This window comes from Fusarium phalaenopsidis, assembly GCF_050370095.1.
Source record: "Fusarium phalaenopsidis strain FUZ10S chromosome Unknown contig_32274, whole genome shotgun sequence".
Classification (NCBI taxonomy): domain Eukaryota; kingdom Fungi; phylum Ascomycota; class Sordariomycetes; order Hypocreales; family Nectriaceae; genus Fusarium; species Fusarium phalaenopsidis.
In genome coordinates, this window is record NW_028145419.1 from 650,392 (window position 1) to 675,644 (window position 25,253).

Here is a 25,253-nt window from a genome sequence, read left to right on the forward strand (position 1 = left end):
CTTATAACTTATCTCTCGAGGTAATCTAACTAAGATTAAGCCTTAAGCATAGTCTTTAGGGTCTTTAAAACCTAAGGGGTTAATAGTTTAGCTACCTCCTTAGCCGGTATTAGAGTCCGTAGCTATATATTAAGCTTCGAGACGATACTTTCTGGGTCAAGAGGAATAAGCCTAGCCCCTCTAAAGGCTAACTTAATATTCTTTTCTATTATAGTGGCTTAAAATACGGCATAGAAGGCCAGAAAGAACTTAGTCTTTGAAACGTAAGTTATAGAGTATCTAATTAGATACTTTATTTCTTAGCTATAAGTATTCTTAAGCACGCTAAAGCACCTAATATTAAGGGGCTAAAATATATAAGATAAATAAGGTAGTATATAAAGCCTAATGATCTTCTTCTCCTTATAATATCTCTTAAATTTAATTAAGTAGTGACTTTCATAGCTATTAAGGATTAGAAGATAATAGCGACTATTTAATCGCTTAGCTATGCACCGGTCAAAGTGCTTAAGCCACTCGAGACCAGTCTCATTATCAGTCTAGCCATTTTAGGTCATTGCAATAGCCTAATCGCCCGGGAGGTTATTATCCCGGTACTAATTAGCGAGGTAATATTAGCCAGCACCGATGATGAATAGCGCGATTGCTTAGCCATCCGCATTAATCGCCTAAATAACTATAATCCATTCCTAGTTTCTAGGCTATACTAATTTTAGCTTTCTACGCCTATCTATGCCTATAATAACTATTCCGCTCTAAATTATACCTATTATAAAGCTAGTCTTATTAATATTATAGAAATTATCTAATTAGATGCTATACTTCGCGATTATATTCGCTATAAGCATAAACTAATTACAGATAATAGCTAGATCTTTATACTTAGCTCTCTAGTAGTTATACTTCTAAAAAAAATGCGTCTTAAGGTCTAGGTATCGCCTAATAAAGTTTAAAGCCTAACGCGTGCTAACTAGTGGCGCGTCGCGGTCGGTAAGTAATTAATTAGCTATTTCCTTTATACCATAAAGCCAGGGGGGAAATCCTCGCGAATCTAGGTCGAGAATAAAGTAAATAAGGATCTATTCCTCTAGATTAGATAGTTAGCGTGAATTAGGAATAGTATTAACTCGGGCTTGGATATTATTATATTAGTTAAATAGTATTAAATATTTAACTTAGTAGAGCTTTGTGGCACCTCTAAGACTTAGTTTTAATATATTTTAATAGGCTTAAAGTGCAAGAAGGATTTTAGCCTCTTTATTAAATTATAATATACTAAGTAGTTAAGAATTAATTAATTAAATAAAGATAATATAAGTTAAGGGATTTTTTATTTAGTTTACTTACTATTTAGCTTGCTATATATATATATTATAATAAGTAAGTAAAATAAATAAATAAGTAAAATACTTTCCTTAACTTTTAAAATAAAAATTACTATAAAAATATAATAAATTATCTAATTAATTAAAACTTATTATTATACTCTTCCCTAGATATCTTAATCACTACCTAATAGGTCCTTGCATTATAGCTAGGCTTACCGCAGATACTATAATACCAAACCCCTAGTCACGCCGACCTCCCTTAACTACTACTCCGCGATAATTCAGCCACTACCTACGCATCAATATCCATTTAATCAATTACCTGCCTTCCTTCCTCTACTATTATAACCCCTCTTTTCTATAGCTGGGTTCTTTTTGCCCTCTAGCGCCGACTAAGTATCTTATTTACCTCCCGAAGGTCTTTATTCTTAGCAGCTAATAAGGCAACCCGATGCATAACTGCCTTTATCCCCTTCTTAAGAGACCTTAGGGCTTTAAGGATTAACTCTAGGGAGCTACTTTAATACCTTTTAATTCGTCTTTTAAGATATTTAAACTAAGATCCGGCCTTAAGTATAGTCTTTAGGGTCCTTAAGACCTAATAGGTAAAGGGTTTAGCCCCCTCCTTAACCAGCATTAAAGTCCATAGCTATATATTAAGCTTTAAGAGTATACTTTCTAGGTCAAGAGGAATAAGCCTAGCTCTTTTAAAACCTCCCTTAATATTTCTTTCTATTATAATAGCTTAATATATGGCATAAAAGGCTAGAAAGAACTTAGTCTTTAAAATATAGGTTATAAAGTATCTAATTAGATACTCTATTTCTCGACTATAAGCCTTTTTAAGTAGCCTAAAGCACCTAACGTCAAGAGGCTAAAGCAGATAAGATAAATAAGGCGGCATATAAAGCGTGATAATATTATTCTCCTCGCAATATATCTCAAAGTCAGCCAAGTAGTGGCTTTCATACCTATCGAGGATCAAAAGACAATAGGGACTAATTAATCGGTTGGTTATATGCCGATTAAAGTGCTTTAGCCACTCGAGACCTATCTCGTTATCAGTCTAGCCATTTTCAGACGTCGCAATAGCCTAATCGCCCGGGAGGTTACTTTCTTAGTACCAATTAGCGAGGTAATATTAGCCCGTAACCACGATGAACGGCTGGATAGCCTAGCCTTCCGCATTGATCGCCTGAATAACTATAACCCATTCCCGGTCTCTAGGCTACACTAATTTCGGTCTTCCACGCCTTTCTGCGCCTATGACAACCATTCCGCTCTGAATTAGGCCTATCATAAAGCCGGTCTCATCAAAGTTATAAATATCACCTAGGGTAATACTATATTTCGCGATTATATTCTCCACGAGCCTAAACTAATCGCGAATAATAGCTAGATCTTCATATTTAGCTCTCTAATAGTCATATTTATAAAAAAAACGCATCTTAAGCTCTTAGTATCGCTTAACGAAGTTAGAAGCCTAGCGCTTGCCGACGGGTGGCGCATCGCGGTCGGCGAGCAATCAATTAGCCATTTCTTTAATACCACGCAGTCGCGGGGGAAATCCTCGCGAATCTAGGTCAAGAATGAACTAAATAATAATCTATTCCTCTAGATCAGATAGTTTCTATGACTTTAGTATAGTATCGCGTAGAGAAAGAATGCCCTGCTACCGGCGCCATAGCATCATAGGACCAACTTTATAGATCTTTGCGGCGCGTCGGAGAGATAATTTTAGGTCATTTTGAAGGGCTTGAAGAGCAAGAAGGATATTAGCTTCTTTATTTGACTATGACATACTGGGTGGTTAGGAATCAATTAATTAAATAGAGATGATATAGGTTGAGGGATTTTTGTTCCACTCGCTTGTCTGTTCCACTCGCTTATCATGTACGTTAACTAAGATATATTTATAATATATAGTAGGGCAAGAGGCCAGCCAGGAGAAATACTACTAGTCCCATTCCAACCCAGCTGTATCAGACCTCTAAATCCCTTCACAAGTCATAGCTGCTCCTGGGCTGAGCTGCTTCCTTCTCCGTATCAGCCTCCTTTTCATTGGCCAAGGCAGCCACGCCGAACAGTTCGTCCATCTTCTCCAAGCTAAGCCCCTTGGTTTCGGGGACAAAGAACCAAACGAAGGTGCCCATGAGGACACAAAAGGATCCAAACATGAAGAACATTCCCTGCGTCTGCGGTTAGTCTGGTAAACTTGGACTTGGACTTGATCGGGAGTAGCACATACATAACCGGCTTCGCCCATTGTTTGCTGCATTGTAAGAACAGCTGGTAGGTAAGTAGTCAGCAAAGTCATGCTCAAATTCAACAAAACCAACATCCCATACTTACTCCGTGCGATGATAAAGTTAAAGAGCCACTGAGTGGCTGCGCCGAGTGCCACGTTCATGGAACGAAGCCGCGCGGTGGGAATCTCGCTCACAAGAATCCAGCAACAGGGACCCCAGCCAAATTGGTAGAAACTAATATTTGTGAGCTCAAGCCGTCTCGTCTTGGTGGTGTTCTGCGGGTACTTACGCCGCCCAGAGATAGATGCAAGTAATCGCGACATATCCAAACGGCGAAATCTGAACCATTAAGTTAGCGACACGCTACAGGTGCAAAAGTTGCCTCTTGGAAAAGAAAAAAAAAACTTACCGACTTGCCCGCGACTGGGGGCTCTACTCTTCCGTAGATTCCAATAATAAACATCACGACAGCCTGAGCAGCACTCGTCCACAGCAAGCTTCTTCTCCGGCCCAGGGAGTCTGCTGCAAAGACCAAGAAAATGGCGCAGCCGACCACCTTGACGACTCCATAGACACCGGTAGCAAAAAGCGACGTCTCTGTTCCCGTCATACCGAGGTTTCCAAAGATTTGCGGGGCGTAGTAGTTCTGACCTCGTATAAGCATATCATTCATCACCTAGACCGATAGCAGCTTAAAATAACTCACCACTGCATTCACACCAGTCATCTGCTGGCAGATCATCAGCGTGACTGTGATGAAAGTACGCTTTCTATTTCCCGGGATAAGAAACATCTCCTTGGCAAGCGCCACAGCCGAGGCATCTCCGATGAGCCTTCGCTCTGCTTCCAGTTGTTCGGCCATCTCTTGAATTTCGGTTCGAACGTAGTCGGATTCGGCGGGAAGTCTGTCCAAGAGTTCAGTCGTGCGCACTGGCAAATTTTCAAAGACCCGTCGTACCTTCGTAGGTTGACCAGAATAGTCGTGGCTCGTTCCCAGTCGTCCTGCTTGGCACACCATCTAGGACTATTCTGTTGTTAGCACTACTCAAATATGATTATGCAGGCTTTATGGTTGTACCTCTCCGGGGACAAGAACATTCCAAGAATCAAGAGACTATCAAACGTCAGCATCTCCTTGGGTGTCTATGACAACTCAACGCCTACACTGCAGGAAGTGCCTGGAGAGACAGGGGCACAATGTAGATGGCTGGGGCGGTGGCATGGAGAAGACATCCATAGTTGGCCCTGTTGGAGAGTTTCAGATGAGGACCCATGTACGTCATTCCTTTGGTACATACCAAAAGGCGAGCATGACGCCTAGAACGATGAAGAGTTGGTAGAAGGCTGTTTGATATGATCAGCATCTCCTGACCGGGTCTGGACAAAATTCTTCCTTTGACTTACAGATCAAGCCTCCACGAATAGCCCGAGGGGCACATTCCGAGACGTAAAGAGGAACAAGAGTCGACGCCGCTCCAACTCCGAGGCCGGAGATGAATCGCCCAACATACATGACGGCGATGATTCCCTTGACGGCTGAGCCAGCCTGGCAGATGACGCCGGCCGTCGTGAGCGCTCCTGTAGCAATCAGACACCATCGGCGACCAAACTTCTCTGTAAGCCACGAGGTGAGGAAGCAGGCCAGGAAACACCCTGCCTGCAAGGTCGAGACAATGTTCTGGTCCTGCGTGGCCTTGTGTTTATCCGATGCGTCAGCGTAGCCAAAGCGCTTTTGAGTGTCTTCCATGGCCAGGACACCACCAATGGCGCCGGTTTCCCAGCCAAAGAGCATTCCACCGAAACAAGCAGAGCAGACAAGGGCAATGACCCTCCAGGAGTAGATCTCGTCGGGGTCGTTGCGCATCGCATCGTTGCGCACGATGGCACGGAGGAAACGAGCAATGAAGCCCATGGCGTATAATTTTTCGACAGTTGATCAGATGGGGTCGGTCAGTTGGTGTTGGTGTTGTGTTTGAACCAGAGAAAAGGCTTGATGTTGACTCTGTCTAGAAGTCGAACTCATCTATGGCAGCCGGCGATGGGGCCCCAGATATAAATGAGTTGACTTTGCGGAGAAAACTCAGATCAAGAGTCAAAAGCAGTTCCTCACCCATCTTCTTCTTGGACTGTGTTAGTAATGGAGCACTCTAGTCGCGTTCCACGTAGCAGATTGGCCCACCTGATTCGCCTCCAACAGCCTAGTCTGCTCCTGCTTCTGGTGTGTACATTCGGAGTGATGCCCGGATTATCGATAGGTTTCTCTGGCCAGAAGAAGCTCTAGCCGGGGTATAGACCTGGCAATGGGCTCTGATTTGTCTGTCCGCATCCAGTAGACCATAACAATGGTGTGCTGTCTCGGATTGGTGACCGAATCTTGGCCACCCATTCCACCGAGGAGCAGATCCTAAATTCGCACACCCAAATGAGAGGGGCTTCTACTGGTTCATCCCAGTTTGCCTTTTTGGCGGCTGTCATTCAATTTTTGCCAATGCTCAAGATCATTCATTAGCTGCTCAGTTTCAACGCATTGCTTCTCGGATCGAAAGAAGTCGCGCGTAGAGACCACTGACTTCCAAGCATTCATCACGACAATCAAAATCCACCTTGATTCTGCTCTCCTTGATGGCTCAAGGCCATTATTCTCATTACTCCTTCATCCAAAACGTCACCCAAAGAGGCCAAACTCGGAGACCTGGCCGATTCACAATGCGGAGATTAGCTCACATGGCCATGCTCAGGGACAAAACTCCTTCCCCATGGGGGATTATGGTTGTCAAAGGATTGGATAATCTTGCACAAAGAACTGCAACCCTCGGGTGTGTCCGTGACATTCCGTATACTTGGGTTCCGTCTTGGCACTGTCGGCTTTTGGCATCGGCAATCAATATAAGTGGACAAGAGACTTAGTACTGAATTAATACCTTCTAGGGTGGAAAATGGCTCCGGATGGTTCGAATAACAGATTCCAAAACAGGACGTCACCACGGCGCATATCCTAGTTTAGTAACTCAACCACGTTGTGGCAAAGCCCCATGGACCCAAAGGCCAGTATGTAAATGTAAAAAGGCACTGAAAGATGATCAAACGCCCAAGAACACATCAATTTTCATGTCTGCAGTCCCTCAGTCTTCTGCCGCATTCATGGCTCTCCCCAGCCAAGTCCAATATTTCAAGTAATAATGCGCCCTCTTGCCCCCGTCCTCTGCTTAAACTTTTCTAGTTTTTCTAGCTTGAAGCCCAAGCGCGCGCGCGCCTCGCGCCGAGGTGATGCCATCGGCACTAATATACGGGAGTTGCGGAAATACGGATACCACGGAAGGTATCTCCAAGTAGCCTCAACCAGTCCTTGAAAGGCTTAGCTAACAGTCTAGACTAGCGCGTGGGGGCGGCTGGGGAACCATTATTTGAGTTCGAGTCTTGGAACATAAGGACGAACATGCTTGTATCAACCCGGGAACGAAGCCGAAAACTTGCTTCATACATGTCAGTCTTCTGTGGCCGGGGATATGGTGTTCTAAGATGATCGACACAAAAAAAAAAAAAGATCAATGCGCAGAATCAACTAGCCGTTGGTGGCAGGGTAGTTCACGGAGAGTTGACCGACCTCTCTCCCCATGGCTCCAGCATCCCCGGACCCCATGGGGAGGCATCACCAGAGTTGGGGTCTGGAGATGAACTCCTCATACTTGGAAGAGAGAGCCTGAGAGATATAAAATCTGGGGAAAAGCCCATCATTGACTGACTCCGTTCCCCAGACCACAATCATCATCCTCTGCTTTAGACCCTCAACATGCATCGTCAAGTGGTTCAGGCCCTCTTGTTTTCTTCTCTTGCCAGCCATGGCTTGGCTGCTGGAAACTCATACGACTTGAAACTTCATCTACCCAGCGAGAAGCCGGCTTGGGCAGAGAAGCTCTCCCCTCACCTCGCCGGCTTCAGCCTTGAGATGGACCGCTGGCCCGACTGGGCAGGCCAGAGAGTTGGAAAGCCAAACGAGTACTTTAACCAACTTCTGCGCAACCTGGGCGAGAGAACGGGCCACATGCCATTTTTACGTGTGGGTGCCAACTCTGAAGACCGTTCAACCGTCGATCTGGGGATCGAGATCATGAACTCGACCTTCCCGGAGCCCACTAAGGAAGTCCCCAACCCAGAGGCGGACCACAACTACATCGGGCGTGACTTTTATGCCCTGTCAGGCAACCTGCCCGCTGGGACTCCCTTCATGTGGGGGATCAACCTCAAGTATCTCAACAAGACCGAGACGGTGGCTCAGGCTCGTCTGTTGGCTGAGACGTTTCAAGGCGAGCGTGCACGTCTCACAAAGCATGTGAAGCTTGTCAACGTCGAGATTGGCAATGAGCCTGATTTTTACGGCACATCTCGAACCAACCCTAAGGGCACCTATGGCCCCGAATGGGACATCTTCAACTACACCACCACTTGGCTAGAGTTCGCCAGAGCCATCAGCAAGGAGATTGACTTTGGCTGTGGAGGCTCCGGCAAGCCGACTCTGTCGCCTGGTGCCTTCACTAGCTTCGTGGCCCCCGAATGGACTCCAGCCGGCCCGCTTGTCGCTGGCATGCTCGACGATGCTGGACTCAAGTGCAAGATCTCGCAGTTTTCAGAGCACTCATACTCTGGAGTGTTTGATCCCCATCTCGTCGTCCGACCTGGAGAGTTAATGGATAAGATTAGTGTCCGCGCCAATTTCACCACCAGGACCAGTCAGCGATCTGCTGTTCGGGCCTCAGGCTTGAAGTATCTGCTAGTAAGTTCTCAGATGGATGCGACGACAAGACACAGACTAAATTAGCATCCAATAGGCTGAGACGAACTCGTATGCCAAGTAAGTGAAAGCCACTGAGGAGCTCCAGACTCAGCCAAATCTAATGCGAAGAACAGTCATGGTCAGCCAGGGCTGAGCAATACGGTAGAGAGCGCCCTCTGGGCCGCCGACTGGATGCTTCTTGCAGCTTCATCGGGAGTCGAGAGAGTGCACTTTCACCAGGGCAAGGGCTTCCGTTACAACGCCATCCAACCGACCAACGACTCGGAGGACGGGCTAAACATCACCCAACCACACATTCTGCCCTCTTACTATGCGCTGCTGATCGTTAATGAGGTCATTGGGAAATCTGACCATTCTTATATCGCCGAAATCCCGACGTCAAACATAACCCTTACCGCGTATGGCATCTGGGAGAAACAGCAGCTCGCTCGTGTTGTGGTGCTCAACACCCAGGTCTATCTTGGCGAGGGAGTGAAGCCGAGCATCAACGTGAACCTCGCCGGTCTTGACACAGATACTCCCGCCACGCTGAAGCTCCTGCGGTCGGAGAAGACGACAGCTCATACAGGACTGTAAGTCATGGCCGTCCCGCCGTCCTATGTCAGGCAATGTGTGCTGATCTTTGTAGTACGTGGGCTGGCCAGAGCTTCGAGACCCTCTCTGGTAGGCCGGAAGGGGATGTAAAGGATGAAAAGGTCACTGGCGGGCGATTTAATCTCCCAGCATCTTCCATCGCACTGCTTACCTTTGGAAAGAAGTAGCACAATTTGGTGCATCCAAACCGGGAAAGCGGGCGAAGGATTCACAAGGCTGGTCAGTACCCAACCTGAGGCTCAGGCTCTGGGCCAGGGTGCCTAAGGAGCATTGTCAAAACTTATTATTATAAGGATTTATCAAGGCTTAGAATCATGATCATTAACTTAAGATAATACCTACCTGACGTAGGTGCCCAACACTATCGCTTCCCAAGGTTCTCGACGCTCCGAACGCTGTCCATCATATAAACATTCATCAGCAAGGCCAAGCATGACAATGAGATGGTCACCCAAGTTTATTGATGTCTTTAGGGCCAGTACACATTTAGTCTCCCCATGCAGGGTAAACGTCTCATAGAGTGTTGCTTCCTGCGAACCCGGTATCTATCGACGGATTGCCTGCCAAGCCATGGACGATGGCAGCGAACAGGCGCAAGTGTGCCCAGGAAAATACGCCCATCTCAATTACCAAGAGACTCTACTCATGCATAGATGGCTGTCCCCGAGATTGTCCTTCAATGCGGACCGGCGGGGTGAGATTGAAGCCGCGGCGACCCAGAAAATCCAAGTTGCTTCATCTACCCTTCACCGGTGGGTGAGAGATGCGTGTGATAGTCAGGGGCAGTCTTTAACAGTGGAGCAAGCTATAGCCTACAGACTCGAGGCATCACCAGCATTTCAAGTCATTAAGAGGCACGCCGTCACCGCGTCCGACAACAGCTGGCGATTCATCGAAATGACAAACTCTGTCGCGCCTCAATTCAATGCTGCGTCTTCCATGACATCGACGGCGTTCTTCACTCGTCGATGCCCCAGAGGTTTCTCGGCCAAGTTCTGCTAAGCCCCGGTGCGATCCGCCAGAGGAGTAGATGCCTCTTTCAAGCTCTCTGGGCGAGCCGTCGGGAAGCGTGGCGTTAATTGGCAGGGAATGTTAATTACCCGATAAGGCATCTGCTGATACACTTGTCTTTCTGCCTGGACGTTGCGTAGGTCGCCAAATGCTATCGAGTCTACGAGATGCGCCAACCATGTGTCCAAACCCCACGCCCGGCTCCTTTCCGGCCCAGCGGACTCAGGTCCGGTCTCGAGGTTTCGGAGGTCAATTTTGTCGTCGGTTACGACGAGGGCAATGGTTTCTGGGATTGACTCGGCCTTTGGAACATCCGCCGGCCAGCCAATAACCGAACCTCGCAGCTCCCCGGTAATGTCGACCTCGCCAAAACGATACGTCTTCCCCGGCAGTAACTCGATGCCACTTGGTGATCCGTTTGAAAGCAATGTCACCGAGTCAGCGCAGATGTCGAACATGGATACGTACAATGTGCGGGTGCCTATGTTGGTCACAGAGATGTAGATTCTGGTTTCTTCGACGAGCGTTACGCCCTGTCCACGGTAAGGGATAGGCAATCCGTCTTGAACGTATCCAATCTCATGAGTAAGTGCCAGCTCAAGGAGCTCGGGAGACGCATCGTTTTTCATGTCGAGGAAACGCTGCGCCCGGGCCAAAGATTCAAACACGCCAACGCATTTTGCAAGTGCACAGTGACGATTCTCGTTCCCACATGTCTCCCATTCTCGAACCAGGTAGTGTTGGTGATGCCATATAACCAGGTGGCTATCAATTTGCTCAGCCGCAACTATACTCTCTCTTTCCTCGCCGGTTTCCGCGAGACGGACGAACGCCGAAGACTGCAACTCTTCCCTGAGCTCGCGCGCCCAATCCTCAGGTCCGGAAAAATTGACGGGGAGCAGGACTGACGACTTCCACATGAACGCCTTGGCGCCAGGGGTCAGTCCCCCAGACTGTCTATCTCTCCACTTCATCCGGACCCGTGACGCGCTGGGTCCGACGCCTGTCACCTCAGCCTCAGCAAGCATCTTGCCTTCCACCAGGTGTCCTTCGTTAAACGGCATGACGGCTAGGACATCCCCGGGGGTCACGCCGTGCAGTGCGCCACCCTTGAGCACAAACTCACCCGGGGCGGTTTCCGTCACTGAAAATGCCGTGGCGCCGCCACCCTTGGCGGTCTCGAGCCGGAACGGCAAGCGGGCTTGTGGTCCTTCAATGTCGGGGTACTGTTCCGGGCAAGTCCTCCACATACGGTCGCGGACTCGGCGCATGATATCGCGCCACGGCAGCTCGGCGCCCACGGAGGAGCGGAGCGTCTGCGTGAGGGCCTCGGTCAAGACGCCCATGCGCTCGCCGTCAAGGAACCGTCTCTCATAGGCGGGTTCCGACGTGCCCGCGGCCACGATCGACAAGACGTGGGGGTTGTGCTCATAGTGGAACGCGTGTTTGGATGCCATCCCTTGCAGCATCTTTTTGATGTGTGACATGACCTGGCGGTAATCGTCTGGATTGATCGTCTTGGCCCATGTCGGCCCCCTTGCCATGCCCGCCGAGTGGCAGCAGTCGAGAATTATGGTGACGTTTTGAGTTCTTTGCGTGGTCTGGTGTAGGAGATCGGCCATCTCTGCATCGGATATCCCTCTCCAGTCCCCATCCACCGTCTCGGCAAAGTCGAGAGGAACGATGTACTGCAGCCTGCGCTCCCCCCTGCTAGCTTCAGATCCCTCAGCTTCCGTAAGGCCTCCATGGCCGGAGTAGTAAATGACTACCGCATCCGAGGGCCCGATTTGGTCGATGAGAGCCTTCCAAGCAGAGATAATGCCTGCTCTGGTTGCTAGGTATAGGCCGTCGCTAGGTTCGAGGCATTTGGTGACTGAAAACCCGTAGAGTTTTAGGACTTCTTCCATCACGCGGACATCTCGGGCAGGGCCCGTCAATGGAGCGACGGCGGATCCGATTAGGAGAGCGCAGGATTTGGGACACTGCGGTTGGTTAGGAGCCATTTTGAATAATGAAATTCAGGTTACAACACAGCGGTTAATTACATGGAAAGTGTGTTGATAAAAAATGCGCTCAACACTATAAATGGAGCGCTATTCGTATTGATGTTGTTCGTTTCAGGTGATTTTCTATGTCTAGACCTGTCGATGTATTAGAGACTCATCATCTTCACGTCACAAGTGCTTCACACTCGGGAGACGCAAAAAGAGATAGGATCTTGTGGCTCAGTTGACCCATCAAGGGCCAGGCTTCAACTATAATAAAGAACACATTATCAACACATTATAGCATCATATCCCAATGCTAACACAGTGGCGCAAAAAGAGATAGTATTTTTTTCTTGACCCCACTTCACATGTGCATCACGGTGCTCGTATCAGAGACTCATCATCTTGACGTCACAACTGCTTCACTCTCGGGAGACGCAAAAAGAGATAGTATTTTATTGGAGGGCAAACAGACATACTACAGTACTTGCCAGCCCTCGGCGCTTTTTCAGCCCCCTCATAGGCTATGTGGTCCTATCACGTCTCAGGGAACTGGAACAAGCAACCCCGATTATCCATCAGCCATGTCACGGGAAATGGGTTGATGGGTTCCCGATCAAATCATGTTCGTTTCCCATTTAGAATACGAGTGGGGTTGACAATCCCATCGGAGATCGTGAGAGTGCTCACAATCAGCCACTGCTGTACGACCATCCAGGACCTCCGACGTAGCTGAATCCCTGACCGTCACTGCCACCGTAGTGACCCATGCTCGTCGACCAGCTGTGAGCCCCCCCAGCATTGTTCGCAGCATTAGCCTGCAGCCTCAAGTTACCGAGAACAACAAAGCTTCCCTCAGCGCCGTAACTCCCATCTGCATTGAGCCACCAGCGGCCTGGCATAACAACCGCCCCCATTCTCTGCAGGCCCACAACATCGATGGTGTGTATCTCGCGGCCGTTAATGAAGACTCCGGTGCCGGTATGACCCGAGGCGTCTGAGGCGAGTTGCCCGCCGCCTAGAGGCAGGTTCGCCGAAAGGAAACCGCTGCAAGGCCCTCCGGCCATGCCATATGCTCCGCTGACGCGGTCGTACCTAATTCATGTTTCTCGGCTAAATCCCGACCTAGAGCAAAGGGAGAGGGCAAAGGGGTAGTAATACTGACCAATATGACCCAGGCAAAACAGGACCAACTACAGCCTGGAGGGCAAGCAGGTCTGCTTGTCCAAGTTTAACTCCATTGACAACCACCTGGCTAAGCTGGCTTTCAGGAAATGGCGCAGACTGGTGCGGATCTGGCATGGCGGGATTATCAAATGCTAGGGCAGCAGACAGACCCGGTGTGATGGATTCAAGAAATGTCACCTTGGCAAATTGCCGGACGGCAGAACTGAAGAAAGAGTGCCGCTTCTTTGGCTTGGACTCAGGAGAGCCGGGGCTTGCAGCTACCTGTGCGGACATTGCTGGGGGAATAGAACCATAGCCAGGAGCGGGGGCATCGAAGTTCGGTGTTGTAAGCGATGGCAACGGAGTTGTTGGGCTGGTCCCCAGCTCCCTGAATTGAGGGCTTTGAGTTAGTGAAGTTGGCGGACTGGGGTCGCGCGGGAGCTGAGAGGTCGCCACCCCAGTAGCATGTACTGGCCGACGCTTCGGGCGTGGAGGGAGCGGGGGTGCCACCTCGTCTGGTTGAGAGGTTACAGGACCTGCCGGGGTCATCGGGCCAAACTGTAAGCTGAATGGATCTTGGTTTTGCGCCATGTCGAATGAAATGTGTCGTTGCGGTCGTAAAGATTGAAGGCGCGTCTGCCCGAGGTCAGTCTTCAGTACCATAATGGGGGCCTATCATATATAGCTCGTAGCATAGCAGGGAATCACATCGCAATGCGATCACATCACTATGCCATCATAGCTCCCTCCCCGCTGACATGAACCCGAATCCTAAACCACTCCTCGTTGTGAGAAGTTGAGGGGAAGCCAGCCTAGATCTGGAACGGCCCAAGTAGCCCCTGACGTTTTCATCAGAAGATTTTCCGTTAGAGCTGCCCGATGTCATGAAGGCTAACGAAAGCTTTCCCGTACTAATGTCGGAGAGGAAAGGGAGTGGGGCCACTCTTAAGTCTAGATTGAAAAGAAGATCCCTTGTCTCATCGCAACATGTCAGCGTCCCAGGCAAACCCATACCTACACCGACAAGTGTTCGCAGCCGACCAATGCCTACAACCTCCTTGTGAATTCCATGATGTTCAACGCATACCATCCAGGCGCCTCTTTTGGCGTCTCCATACTGGCAAAGGACCTGCCGGCTTCATTTACGCATCGGGGGTTAGCCCTGAGCGACCTTGCCCACAACCGGGCTTCGGCGGAGACGCATCTCCAGCGGTTCGATCCAGTCCAGTCCTCGCCTGTCAGGGCGCGAGCCTTGCTTGAATGCGGCATTGCTTGCCTACTCCAGGGCGAGACGCTGGCGGCCTTTCGGTACTTCAAAAATGCAGCAGCCATATCTTATGGCGACCCGGGACTCTACCACCTCACGCTATGCTACGGACTTCACTGTCTGTTCCTTACGTATTATTGGGCGGCGGGCTCCCAAACTGTACCGGCCGACGAAATGGATCCCCTCTATGACCTACAGAAAGCACTGCCGTTCTGGGTGAGCAGGATCATTGAGGTCGAGCAGTCTGTTGGCTGGTCTCCCGTGTGTCAGCTGCGGCGCCTCCTCGAGCAGCAACGCGCTGCTGTTTCTCAACCCGCAGGAAGTTCACAGCAGCTACAGACAGTGCAGAAGCTTGAATGGGACATGGAACATCTTGCCTCATTCGGAATACCATTCCAAATCACTGCCCCGTTGCTGCTGGAGATGGCCGGCCTCCATCAACGGGCGTCGCGCTCAGCGTCTCATGCCGAAACCATGGTCCTCCAACTGCAGCGCAAATACTCCGGCGCCGGCGAAATTGTAGGAATGGCGCACTGCGAAGTGAAACTCGGCGATCTCGCCTGCGCCCCGGCCGGACCGCCCGAGTACTGGGGCAATACGGTTCGTCCTGGCCTGGACAGCACCGTGTCTGAGCCGCTTGCCGGCTCCTCTGAACTGCCTGTCACGCTTGACCAAATCGACAACGCGGCCCGTCACTACGAAACCGCACGTTCGTTATTTGAGCAAGCTGGTTTCCAGCGCGGACTCGCCTCCGTAGAGCTGCGCCACGGCTATATAGCGATATTGCGAGCACGTAGCGGTAATGACACATTGCAGCATCTCCAGGAGGCCTTGCGATATTGTACCGAGGCGCAAAGCCAGTTTGCAGCCTGCGGTGACATTGTTGCGTTTCAGACAGCTCGAGCACATTCAACCTTGTGCCGCGTCGCTCTTGGGCAGCGTCCAGAGGATACGACATCGGCGAGGGAAATCGGGGTGTGGGGTCGAACAAAGGGCAGCATCAGCTACACGATGGAACTCGGTCTCTTCCTAGCGGCACAGGCGCAACTGTGGATAGCTAACGATGGCGAGTATGAGCGGGGCGTGGCAGCGTTCCGACTGGCTGAGACACTGTTCGACGGCCTGGGGTTGCCGCGGTCTTACACGGCGACCATTGTAGACCAGATGTCGGTCCACGACATGCTTGGAGAGCATGACAGGTTTGTCATTACAGCCGAGCGAGTGCTGAAGGTTTGTACAGCGCTATTCGAAACGGCGGGCTCGCCCTCGTTTGCCTCCTGGGCCAGGACGCGAGCAGCCCACGTCTTAGACCGTATGCTGCACCGGGCCATAGAACGAGAGGACGCGGAACAGATAGCGAGCGTGGTTTCAAGGCTTCGGCTGATACATCCTCCACGGCCTCATCAGTCAGCCCATCAATTAGCCACAGTGGATGCGCTTAACCTGTTGATCAGCAAAATGGATCTTGCTATTTCCGACCCGTCCTCATTTCCAACTATGGATGACATAGACGTGGACTTGGTCGGAGAAGCCGTGTCAGTCCGGACCACAGAATCACTTGCCCAGGCAGCCGAGTTCCAGGAGCTCATGTTCCGAGCAAAACGTGCCCGGAAAGACGGTGATATGAGCAAAGCCCAAGGCTTCTGGAACCTGGCTGAGGTGAAGGCACAGCAGAGCGAAGACCCGCATATGAGAAAGCTTCTGCTGGCAGACGTCACAGCAGCTCGACAACAGTACGACGCCTCGGCCTCGCACTTACACGCCTACTGCAAATCGAGACTGGGGGAGGCAGAGGAGTCGGCTCGGCGTTCCCGCCAATCCGCGCCAGATGTGCAGCAGCTCCTTGGACAACAGTCGGCTGAGATTTACGCGCACGTATTTCCAGGTTTTGCACGCATCAAAAAGTTTAGCGAGGCTGGGGAGATGCTTGAGGCGCTTCTACGAGTGCGCGGCGACGACTGGTGGAAAGCAGGTGACGCAGTTGCGAATCTAACAGCCGCCGCCGAAGTAAACGAGGGTCTAGAGAATTTCGCACCCGCGTGGAGACTCTACCAACAAGCCATACGGATATTCGAGGACAGGCGTGGGCGGTTATCATTTGACGAATACAAGTTGTCCCTCGCTGGCAGTTCTCGGCTTCAGGGGCTGTATTTCAAGGCCGCCAGGACCGCTATCAAGTGGCATTACAGCTTGCTCCGCCACACCGTTTCCGGGCCCACACAGTCCCAGCAGTTGGCAGATGCCTTTCAAGCACTCGAGAGGGGAAAGACTCGCAGTCTTCTTGACCTGATGGCCGCTGGGTCGTTGATGTATGGCCGGTTTGCACCATCCGAACTTGCCGCGTGGGACGAATACAGACGGATAGGCGCGTCTCTTGCTGCCAAGCGAGGCATTCTCCGGCAGAAGTACGCATCAGAAACGCCCGACAGGGACAGAATCAAGACGCTAGAAGCAGACATATCGAAAACCGAAGCGAGATTGAACCAACAAGAAGAACGCCTCTTCGCTGACGAGTCCCCTGCGGCCCGGCGCTTCGTCACTCCAAGTGACGTCAGTGACATTGACACTCTCCGGTCGCAGCTCGACGAGGATTCTGTTATCCTTGAATATTCATACCGCGGCGAGGACCTAGTCGCATGGGCCATCACCATGGACGGCATGGTCGAGGTTTATCACCGCTCGGTCTCCGAAGTCGAACTAGAGCTGCGCGCGAGGAGATTCCGAGAGCAGTGCCAATGGGCAGCCCCGCCAGATGTAGAGTTGAAAGAGTCTCGCCCCACGGACGGGCAGTGGCTTGCGGACCTTCTTTTCCCGTTTGAGGCCTCCATGGACAAATTCCATTTCATTATCGTTGCCTACCGAGCCCTACACACCCTTCCTTTCCACGCTCTGCCGTTTAAAGGGGGTCCGCTACTGGCATTGCACTCGGTAGCATACCTGCCCAGCGCGAGCTGCATGTCATATCTCCGAACATCGAGCGACGACGACCTGGAGTTTAGGGTGCTTTCTATCGGCAACCCCTCTAATATGGAGTGTGAGGACGTCCTGTCTGGGGCCAAGCATAGCCTGGGGCCCCTGCGGTTTGCCGAAGCCGAGGCGAGAACCGTCGGCCGGGTCAATGCCGCAAGCAGGTCCCTCGTCGGTCCAGAAGCCACCAAGGATGCCGTGATAGGCATGATGGGAGACTTTGACATACTGCACCTCGCAACGCATGGGCTGCTATGTCCCGAGGTGCCGATGATGTCGTCTGTCGCTCTTGCAGAGGGCGAACAGCTCACCGTGGGCGAGCTCCTGGGTCGACGGCTCAAGGCATCCCTCGCGGTCCTCAGCGCATGCGATACTGGTGTGGGACAGCCGACAGATGGAGACGACATGGTGGGGTTTGCTCGCTCTTTGTTGGCAGCTGGTGTGCAAGCCATTGTGGTTAGCCTCTGGCCGGTGCATGACCTGGTAACGAGCATTCTCATGGGGGAATTCTACCAACAGCTGCAGAGAGGTCAGCAAGGCTCGGTAGCACTCAGAGAGGCCCAGCTCGCAGCTAGGAATCTGACAACGGAGAAAATGGAACGATATGCTCGGGACATTCGAAAGGGAGGCTCCATTGACGTCGACAAGAGATCGATAGCCCCTCAAAAAGCTCGGGCACAAGCAAAGGACTACTCACATCCTAGGTTCTGGGCGCCGTTCATTTATATTGGAGTCAGATAGCCACAAGAGGCTCGCCAATTGACTCCAGAACGGCTGGCCGGTTACGGAACGTGGAGTTCCTAATAGTGTACCAGGGATGCTGTTCGTAGGAGCGATGCAGACAATTACTCTATTTATACCCTACGGCATTCGGTTAGAGATTAGTTTCGGTTACTCAGATATGTACACCATCCCTTGTCAACTTGGCTCATTATAACGCGGGATGGCGGGAATAATGGTTAAAACTTGATACAAGTTTACACACTTAACACACTGGTAGCTAGTAAACGAGCGTATGTACTTTATTAGCTACAAACGACACAAATCAGACCACACCGAGTAGTTCAACCATTCCCTGGATTAGAACATTCTCCATGGCTTGTTAAGAAGGTCCATATCCCACTACTGTCAATGAGCGACCCTGGTTGTGGATACTTGGAGAAGCAGCTAATTCTTCTCATCCCGGTCATCTGTGCGATCCATTCCCCTCGGGTATGCCTCGATGCTCTCAAAATGATACAGTTCTGGTTCGACTGCATCCTTTTGGCGAAGCACATATCTCTTGAACCACCATGGTAAAACCTTTGTGAGTTGGTATTTCGCATGAACTGTTGTTGGGACAGCGAAAACATAGTCGAGTTCCTCCAGGCTCCTCTTGCTCGTCTCCGGCATAAACAAGAAAATTGCCACGAGCGCGACGACATTCAATCCTGCATAGAACCCAAAACTTCCTGCAGGGGTGAATGTGAGCAGCATGCGCGGGAATGTAAGTCCCAATACAGCAGCCCAAAAGTTATTCGTCGCCACCGCCCACGACATGCCCATCTCCCTGTGGGAAAGAGGGAAGACCTCGGCAGAGTAGACAAACGCACAGGGACCTTCTCCGGGGGAGTAAAAGGCAACAAATGCAAAGATGAAAAATGCAATCAGACCAAGGTGAGCATTAGAGGATTCAGGGATATAAAACGACATGCCTGTCCCGAGCAGAGTGAGGAACATGAAAGGGAATGTGGCGATGAGAAGCGTGCGACGACCCCAAGTGTCGATCGTGTATAGGGCTGGGAAAGCAAAAGCGAACATTGTCTATCGGAATTAGTCTCGAGTAATGTGATGAGTTGTAGGTTTGAGGCAGGTTAACATACCATTCCAAAACCCCATGACACGAGCAGCGCTGTAATATTGCTCGCTCCTGCTTGGGAAAAGATAGTAGATGAGTAGAAAGCAATGATATTGACTGTGTTCAAGGGTTGTTAGAGGCACTTCTGATATTTGATGCAAATCATCTAGGAGAGGCAGGCTTACTACCGCACATCTGCTGGGCAATCATGATGATTCCAGAAGCCTGCGTTGCCCGACGCACTCGGGGAACGGTGAACAGTTCCACCGCTCTTGCGAAAAAGTTCGCCTTGTCAAGTCCCTCCTCTTTTATCAACGCCTCCTCGGCGAGTAACTGCGAGTGAATGTAATACAGATCCCTAGCAGCTTGGAGTGGTGAGTTGCGGAGTCGGAGAAGCGACCTGTATGCTTTGGCATGCCTGCCCTTCTTGATCAACCATCTAGGAGACTCTGGGGCAAAGTAAATTCCAATGAGTAGCGGAACTGCCGGAATAAATGCTGACCCAAATTGAAGCCTCCAAGCGATGTCTCCGGTATTAACCACCACAAGGTTTGCGGTGAAGCCTAGCATGATACCGAAAGCAACAAAGAGCTGCCATGACATCACCAAAGCTCCGCGGATGCTGGTAGGTGCGTTCTCGGCTGAGAAGACGGGAACTGTGACCTCCTTGAGGCCCATTCCAATGCCAAGTAGAATTCTGCAAATCAAGATTTGCGGCCAACTTTGAGCAAGGGCTTGGCCTATGGGGGCGAACAGGCTGAAGATGGCGCCAACAAAGGTTGCTCCTCGGCGGCCGATGAGATCGTTAAGAGGGTCGGAGAGCCAGCAAGCACTGACAAGGTCAGCATGAGCCAGCACGGACTTGTTTAGAGTGCGGAACTTACAAAAGGGCGATAGCCATGTACGGTGCGCCATTGATGGCCCCAACGATCCAAGAATTCCTTTCGCAAGTACCGGCGGCTGTACAAGCCTCGCCAGTATCCGCAATGTCGAAGGCTTGCGGGAACGACAAGTTGGCTCCGTTTGAACCCGTCTGGTCCCAACCCTGGATGGCAGCGGAGATGGAATTCAAGAGGATGGTATAGTAGAGCGATCTTGGGTGCCTCCATCGGTGTTCTTGCTCGTCTCGGAGAATTTTCCGGTCTTCTTCATTCAGATCTTCGAGCGACTCCAGGTCACCGGGGTTTTGGGCAACAAGGGCGCCTTTGCGGAGGTATGGCAGTGCCTCAGTCAATGCATGCTCCTGGGCGTAAGCTTCGACGTCTCGAAGGAGCTCTGCCTTTGGTACGCCGGCGAGTGGGTTTTTAATCCTTGGAATGTCAGAATCGATATACATCCGCTGCCCTGAGTCTGGTACTCACTCGCCGGTAGCATTCTGCGTCATGCTGGCAACGCTCTGCCGCCGCGCCTTGTCGACGGGGGTTTCCAGGCTTTTGCAAAGAACAATCAGTTAGTGATTCGGCTACGATGTGTATAAGAGAGGATTCTCATACTGTTCGGCTTGCTCAATGCGATAAGACATGGTTATCTTGGTTGTGATGAGTTGTTCTGGACGGGGGTGAATGTCGAAGTGGAGCATGCGACACGTTATTGTATTATACTCATGTTCCCCAGCTTTCCTCTGATGCGGAGAATCCGGGGTAGCGAGAATTCCCTTTCTTTCGCATGATACCACTGCCAAGGCTTGAGGGACTGCTATGCAGCGGCTCGGAGGTACTCCGAGCCAGAGTGTTACTGTCTTGAGTCAGTTTCCAGTACAAGTAAACTAATCTCATTTTCTCTTAGGTTTTCCTCGGTGCTTCCTCCGAGCCGCATTATGGAGATATACTTAACAGCCGCACCAATCGGCATCGTGCCCGAGGTCAGTTAGGATAATAGCGCCACCAGGCAGGCCGGTCAGAGAACGCCTCGTGGCAAACAGGGCCGTTTCTAGTACAAGTAAACGCATCTAATGCCTCTCTCGTTCTTCCTCGGTGCTTCCTCCGAGCTGCAATTACGGAGATACGCTTAGCGGTCGCACTACTTCGCATCGTGCCCGAGTTTGGTTCGCCTGATACCACCACCAGGTCGGTCGGTTGGAGAATGCCTTGTACAATGCAGAGTAGAGTACACAAGTATTTGAAAGCTTATACCCCGTCAGTCACTGAACCAAAGGACATGAATAATCATCCTTCAGCAAGTACATTGCAATCATGGCATCCGTAACCGAGGTCCTACAGCGGAAGCCGCAGAATGTTGCGATTCAAACCAACCCAGCTCACGACCTGCATCTCATCGAGACGGACATCCCGGAGCCAGGCCCCACGGACTGCCTAGTCCATGTCCGTGCAACGGGCATCTGTGGCTCAGATGTGCACTTCTGGAAGCACGGCCATATCGGTGACATGGTTGTGTGTGGCGAGAACGGTCTTGGCCATGAAAGCTCAGGGGTGGTGATCAAAACAGGAAAAGACGTGACGAGATTCAAGCCAGGTACGTGATTATTTGCTTAATTCCTGTCAGAGAATGGTCAACATTGACATCCCACCCATCTAGGTGACAGAGTCGCCCTTGAATGCGGGATTCCTTGCTCCAAGCCGACGTGTTACTACTGCAGAACCGGCCAGTACAACGCTTGTCCTGATGTCGTCTTCTTCTCGACTCCCCCTTACCATGGTACACTACGTCGCTACCACGTCCACCCTGAGGCCTGGCTGCATTCTTTGCCTGATAGCCTTAGCTATGAGGAAGGTTCGCTGCTTGAGCCTCTGTCGGTGGCTCTCGCCGGTATCGACAGGTCCAACCTTCGTCTCGGGCAGCCGCTGATCATTTGTGGCGCTGGGCCTATCGGCCTGGTGACTCTTCTGGCTGCTCATGCAGCGGGTGCGGCACCGATCGTCATCACCGACCTAGATGAGAACCGCCTAGCCAAGGCCCAGGAGCTCGTTCCGCGGGTTCGCACCGTCCGCGTTGAACGCGGTGATGATGCTAAGGGCCTGGGTAAGAAAATGGTAGACGCCTTGGGGGCAGAGGCACGACTAGTCTTGGAGTGCACGGGGGTAGAGTCCAGTATCCATGCCGCAATTTACGTAAGTAATACCCAGGAACGCCAAGGATGTTACCATTTACTCACGCATACAGGCTGCGGCGTTTGGAGCCTCCGTCTTTGTCATTGGCGTTGGGAAGGACTTTCAGAATATCCCTTTCATGCACCTCTCGTCGAAAGAGATTGACCTTCGCTTCCAATATCGATACCATGACACCTACCCCAAGGCAATCAGCCTTGTGACTGAGGGGCTGATCGACTTGAAGCCACTTGTTACACACCGATTCAAGCTAGATGAGGGCATAGAAGCGTTTCAAGCAGCTTCGAATCCAGCGGCCAGGGCTATTAAAGTTCAAATCATTGACGATTGAACGACTTGGTGACCTAAAATCTACCGCAGATACTGGCAGGGAAGAAAAGTCCTTTCAACTAGACTAGACTCTAACCACAATGTCAAACAACTGGCTCCACAGGGATCATTGATGGTACCAGTCAATTGATGAGAATTATCTGAAGAATAAAGGAAAAATTGAACAGCTATGTGTTCAGGCACAGCTATTTAAGCTCATGTCGTTAGGATTGGAATCCTTGATGCGATAAGCTAGATGTGAAACTGGATATATGGCCCCAATGCACGGGCCGCATTTCATATCCAGTGATATGCGACACACAACGATATTTCCCGCCCCCATGCCTCACCTTTACGGTCTTCTTGAAGCCATGGACACGGAATCAAAATTTCCCTTTATCAGTTCTAGGATACAGCGCCCGCAGATCCGGTTCCAAGGAATTGAGAGCCACAGCTGACACTAGAACCTGCGGTATGTGAGCATCAATAGCCAGGTTATGCAGACCTAGCTCTATTCATGTTGATGTACAAGATCAGGCGACTTTCATGTAACGTTAGGCTCATTTGATGTTCTAATACCAGCAAGGCCATAGTATATGTCCAAGTACATTATTGCTAATCAATACTTGCCAAACGATAGGGGAAATGGCTTTTCTGGTGTTGTGACCCTCAGAACTTCCATCCAGAGCTTGAAGACGTGTTTGGCCAATATCTTTTAATCTCCTATCCCCTCGATTGTGTTGATGCTCCAGAAGGTATTCCACCCCTATCATACGATAGGTACATGCGGGGAACCTGACGGTGCATCATCAATTATTCCCACCAAAAACACCATACAAATCATTCTCAAGTTATCAATGGGCTCTCAATCAATATCTGCGGAGGCCCTCAATGCATATGACGACTAAAGCTTCATCAGGGAGGATAACAGCTACCGGGAGCATGAGTATGGCCGGTCAGCAGCAATAAAAGGAGGCATCAAACAAGGCGGGGATGTAAGCAGTGTGATGTCGCGATTTGTAACTCAAAATATTGTTGGGGCTTGTATCATAGGTTAATTTAGGTGGGACATAATGTACCATTCATATTGCGCAATTTCATTGGTTAGATATCCCTGTAGTGACCCGACTGGAGCCTTAACACAGTCGAGGGGATAATAAAATCTCTTTGCTCCTGTATCGGGCAAGCGGGCTCAAACTGGTGACGGCGCCGAGGAAGCACTCCGAGCGGAGTACCGCCGACGAATCTATCAGACGATGCATTTTTATCCCCATTTCGGTATCCGTTGGCGTAAGAGTGGCCAGTGTAGCATCGGAGGCGTAATCACATGCGGTTCTATGTCTCCATCTGGTTCTCGGAGATCCCTCCATAAGGATCCAGTTGTTTAGACTTCGCGCTCGGCGGTTCCTCCGAGCGCGCTCTCACGCTTCCCCACAAGCACTAATGTAGGAATGGCTGGTGTCATCCATAATCGACAACGGATATTGTATATCTAAGACGCGCAGACGCGTCTGAGTAGCATCATGTGCCACAGCAAGGTCAACAAACATGTCACTAACGGGCAAGGTTGCTATCGTCACAGGAGGGGCTCGTGGGATTGGCAAAGGCATCGTCCTCACCTTGGCGAAACAAGGTGCTAGGGTCTGTATCAACCTCCAGCCCAAACTTGTCGAGACACATGCTAAACCAACAGTATAGGTTGCCTTTACCTATGTTTCCGCGTCCTCTAAACCTCACGCGGATGCTCTCATGCGCAAAGCTCAAGACCTCGGCTCCTCCGCCCATGCGATCCAAGCTGACGCTGCATCTCCTTCCTCCCCAGAAGCCGTCCTCGCCTCTACCCTCGCCGCCTTCAATGTCTCGAACATCGACATCCTCGTCAACAATGCCGGCCTTGGGTCCGCTGCAACCCTCCTCGAAGAGATAACGCTCGAGGAGTATGACAGAATAATGAACGTCAACGTCCGCGCAGTCATCTTCATGACGCAAGCCTTTCTCCGATACGTCAATGCTGGCGGACGCATTGTGAATATCTCATCCATTTCTGCGAGAGGTGGCTATGCCACACAATCAGTATACTCAGCATCCAAGGCGGCTGTTGAGGCTCTGACCCGTGTTTGGGCAACAGAACTAGGACACAGGTACGGCGTCACAGTGAATGCGGTTAATCCCGGACCTGTGGATACGGATATGTATAAAGCAGCTGGAGAAGTGCATTTAGCTCGGATGGAGGAGCAGAACAAAAAAACCCCAGCTGCTCCAAGGGCGGGAACGGAGAACGATGTTGCGGAGATTGTAGGCTTCCTGTGTGAGGAACGATCGAGATGGGTGTCTGGGGACGTTGTGTGCGCCAATGGTGGAATGCTGTACATATAAGCTGTTACCTCGATCCATCCCATGAAGGTTATTAAAATCGATTGGCTGTCGAAGCAATATTATTATGCTTATGCAGGCATCCAAGATCCGCACTCAAAGTACGGTCCCCGAACATCCGAGCTTCCCTGTAGCATGATCCCTCCAGTTGCGTCAAGCAGTTCCGCATCTGATGAGCCTTGGGCATACCAGGGAAATGACATACCCCCTTCTCCAAAGAAAATCGTGTCTGTCTGGTCTTGAACAGCCGAATTGTGGGAGGGAGATGGACCCTGAGCAGTAGGGTCCCATGCATTCAGCGAGACT

The 25,253-nt window shown here is 50.7% G+C and overlaps 8 protein-coding genes across 8 annotated transcripts; 4 read left to right on the forward strand and 4 right to left on the reverse strand.

Annotated features, from left to right (window-relative positions):
- Positions 1-3,328: 3,328 nt before the first annotated feature.
- LRP88_00308 (sugar porter family MFS transporter) lies at positions 3,329-5,489 on the reverse strand (the record flags this gene model as incomplete). The annotated part of the gene is made up of 11 exons (XM_083237024.1): positions 3,329-3,517; positions 3,577-3,617; positions 3,681-3,811; positions 3,867-3,916; positions 3,987-4,223; positions 4,284-4,482; positions 4,536-4,601; positions 4,656-4,691; positions 4,742-4,822; positions 4,876-4,921; positions 4,982-5,489. 11 exons carry the CDS (start codon positions 5,487-5,489, stop codon positions 3,329-3,331), a joined length of 1,584 nt encoding a protein of 527 aa, XP_083107393.1.
- A 1,878-nt stretch (positions 5,490-7,367) lies between these two features.
- Positions 7,368-9,130, forward strand: LRP88_00309 (glycosyl hydrolase family 79 C-terminal domain-containing protein; the record flags this gene model as incomplete). The annotated part of the gene is made up of 4 exons (XM_083237025.1): positions 7,368-8,348; positions 8,404-8,426; positions 8,483-8,941; positions 8,998-9,130. The coding sequence occupies 4 exons, from the start codon at positions 7,368-7,370 to the stop codon at positions 9,128-9,130; spliced, it is 1,596 nt and encodes a 531-aa protein (XP_083107394.1).
- An 831-nt stretch (positions 9,131-9,961) lies between these two features.
- LRP88_00310 (caspase family protein) lies at positions 9,962-11,977 on the reverse strand (the record flags this gene model as incomplete). Its single annotated transcript, XM_083237026.1, has 1 exon — positions 9,962-11,977. The coding sequence occupies one exon, from the start codon at positions 11,975-11,977 to the stop codon at positions 9,962-9,964; it is 2,016 nt and encodes a 671-aa protein (XP_083107395.1).
- Positions 11,978-12,654: 677 nt separating this feature from the next.
- LRP88_00311 (uncharacterized protein) lies at positions 12,655-13,423 on the reverse strand (the record flags this gene model as incomplete). The annotated part of the gene is made up of 2 exons (XM_083237027.1): positions 12,655-13,057; positions 13,128-13,423. The coding sequence occupies 2 exons, from the start codon at positions 13,421-13,423 to the stop codon at positions 12,655-12,657; spliced, it is 699 nt and encodes a 232-aa protein (XP_083107396.1).
- Positions 13,424-14,201: 778 nt separating this feature from the next.
- LRP88_00312 (CHAT domain-containing protein) lies at positions 14,202-18,104 on the forward strand (the record flags this gene model as incomplete). Its single annotated transcript, XM_083237028.1, has 2 exons — positions 14,202-15,595; positions 15,851-18,104. The coding sequence occupies 2 exons, from the start codon at positions 14,202-14,204 to the stop codon at positions 18,102-18,104; spliced, it is 3,648 nt and encodes a 1,215-aa protein (XP_083107397.1).
- Positions 18,105-18,530: 426 nt separating this feature from the next.
- On the reverse strand, positions 18,531-20,722 carry LRP88_00313 (uncharacterized protein; the record flags this gene model as incomplete). Its single annotated transcript, XM_083237029.1, has 6 exons — positions 18,531-19,166; positions 19,226-19,317; positions 19,386-20,032; positions 20,085-20,510; positions 20,562-20,630; positions 20,694-20,722. The coding sequence occupies 6 exons, from the start codon at positions 20,720-20,722 to the stop codon at positions 18,531-18,533; spliced, it is 1,899 nt and encodes a 632-aa protein (XP_083107398.1).
- A 670-nt stretch (positions 20,723-21,392) lies between these two features.
- On the forward strand, positions 21,393-22,596 carry LRP88_00314 (NAD(P)-dependent alcohol dehydrogenase; the record flags this gene model as incomplete). The annotated part of the gene is made up of 3 exons (XM_083237030.1): positions 21,393-21,672; positions 21,736-22,268; positions 22,321-22,596. The coding sequence occupies 3 exons, from the start codon at positions 21,393-21,395 to the stop codon at positions 22,594-22,596; spliced, it is 1,089 nt and encodes a 362-aa protein (XP_083107399.1).
- A 1,526-nt stretch (positions 22,597-24,122) lies between these two features.
- Positions 24,123-24,950, forward strand: LRP88_00315 (SDR family NAD(P)-dependent oxidoreductase; the record flags this gene model as incomplete). The annotated part of the gene is made up of 2 exons (XM_083237031.1): positions 24,123-24,215; positions 24,273-24,950. 2 exons carry the CDS (start codon positions 24,123-24,125, stop codon positions 24,948-24,950), a joined length of 771 nt encoding a protein of 256 aa, XP_083107400.1.
- Between the last annotated feature and the right edge of the window lie 303 nt (positions 24,951-25,253).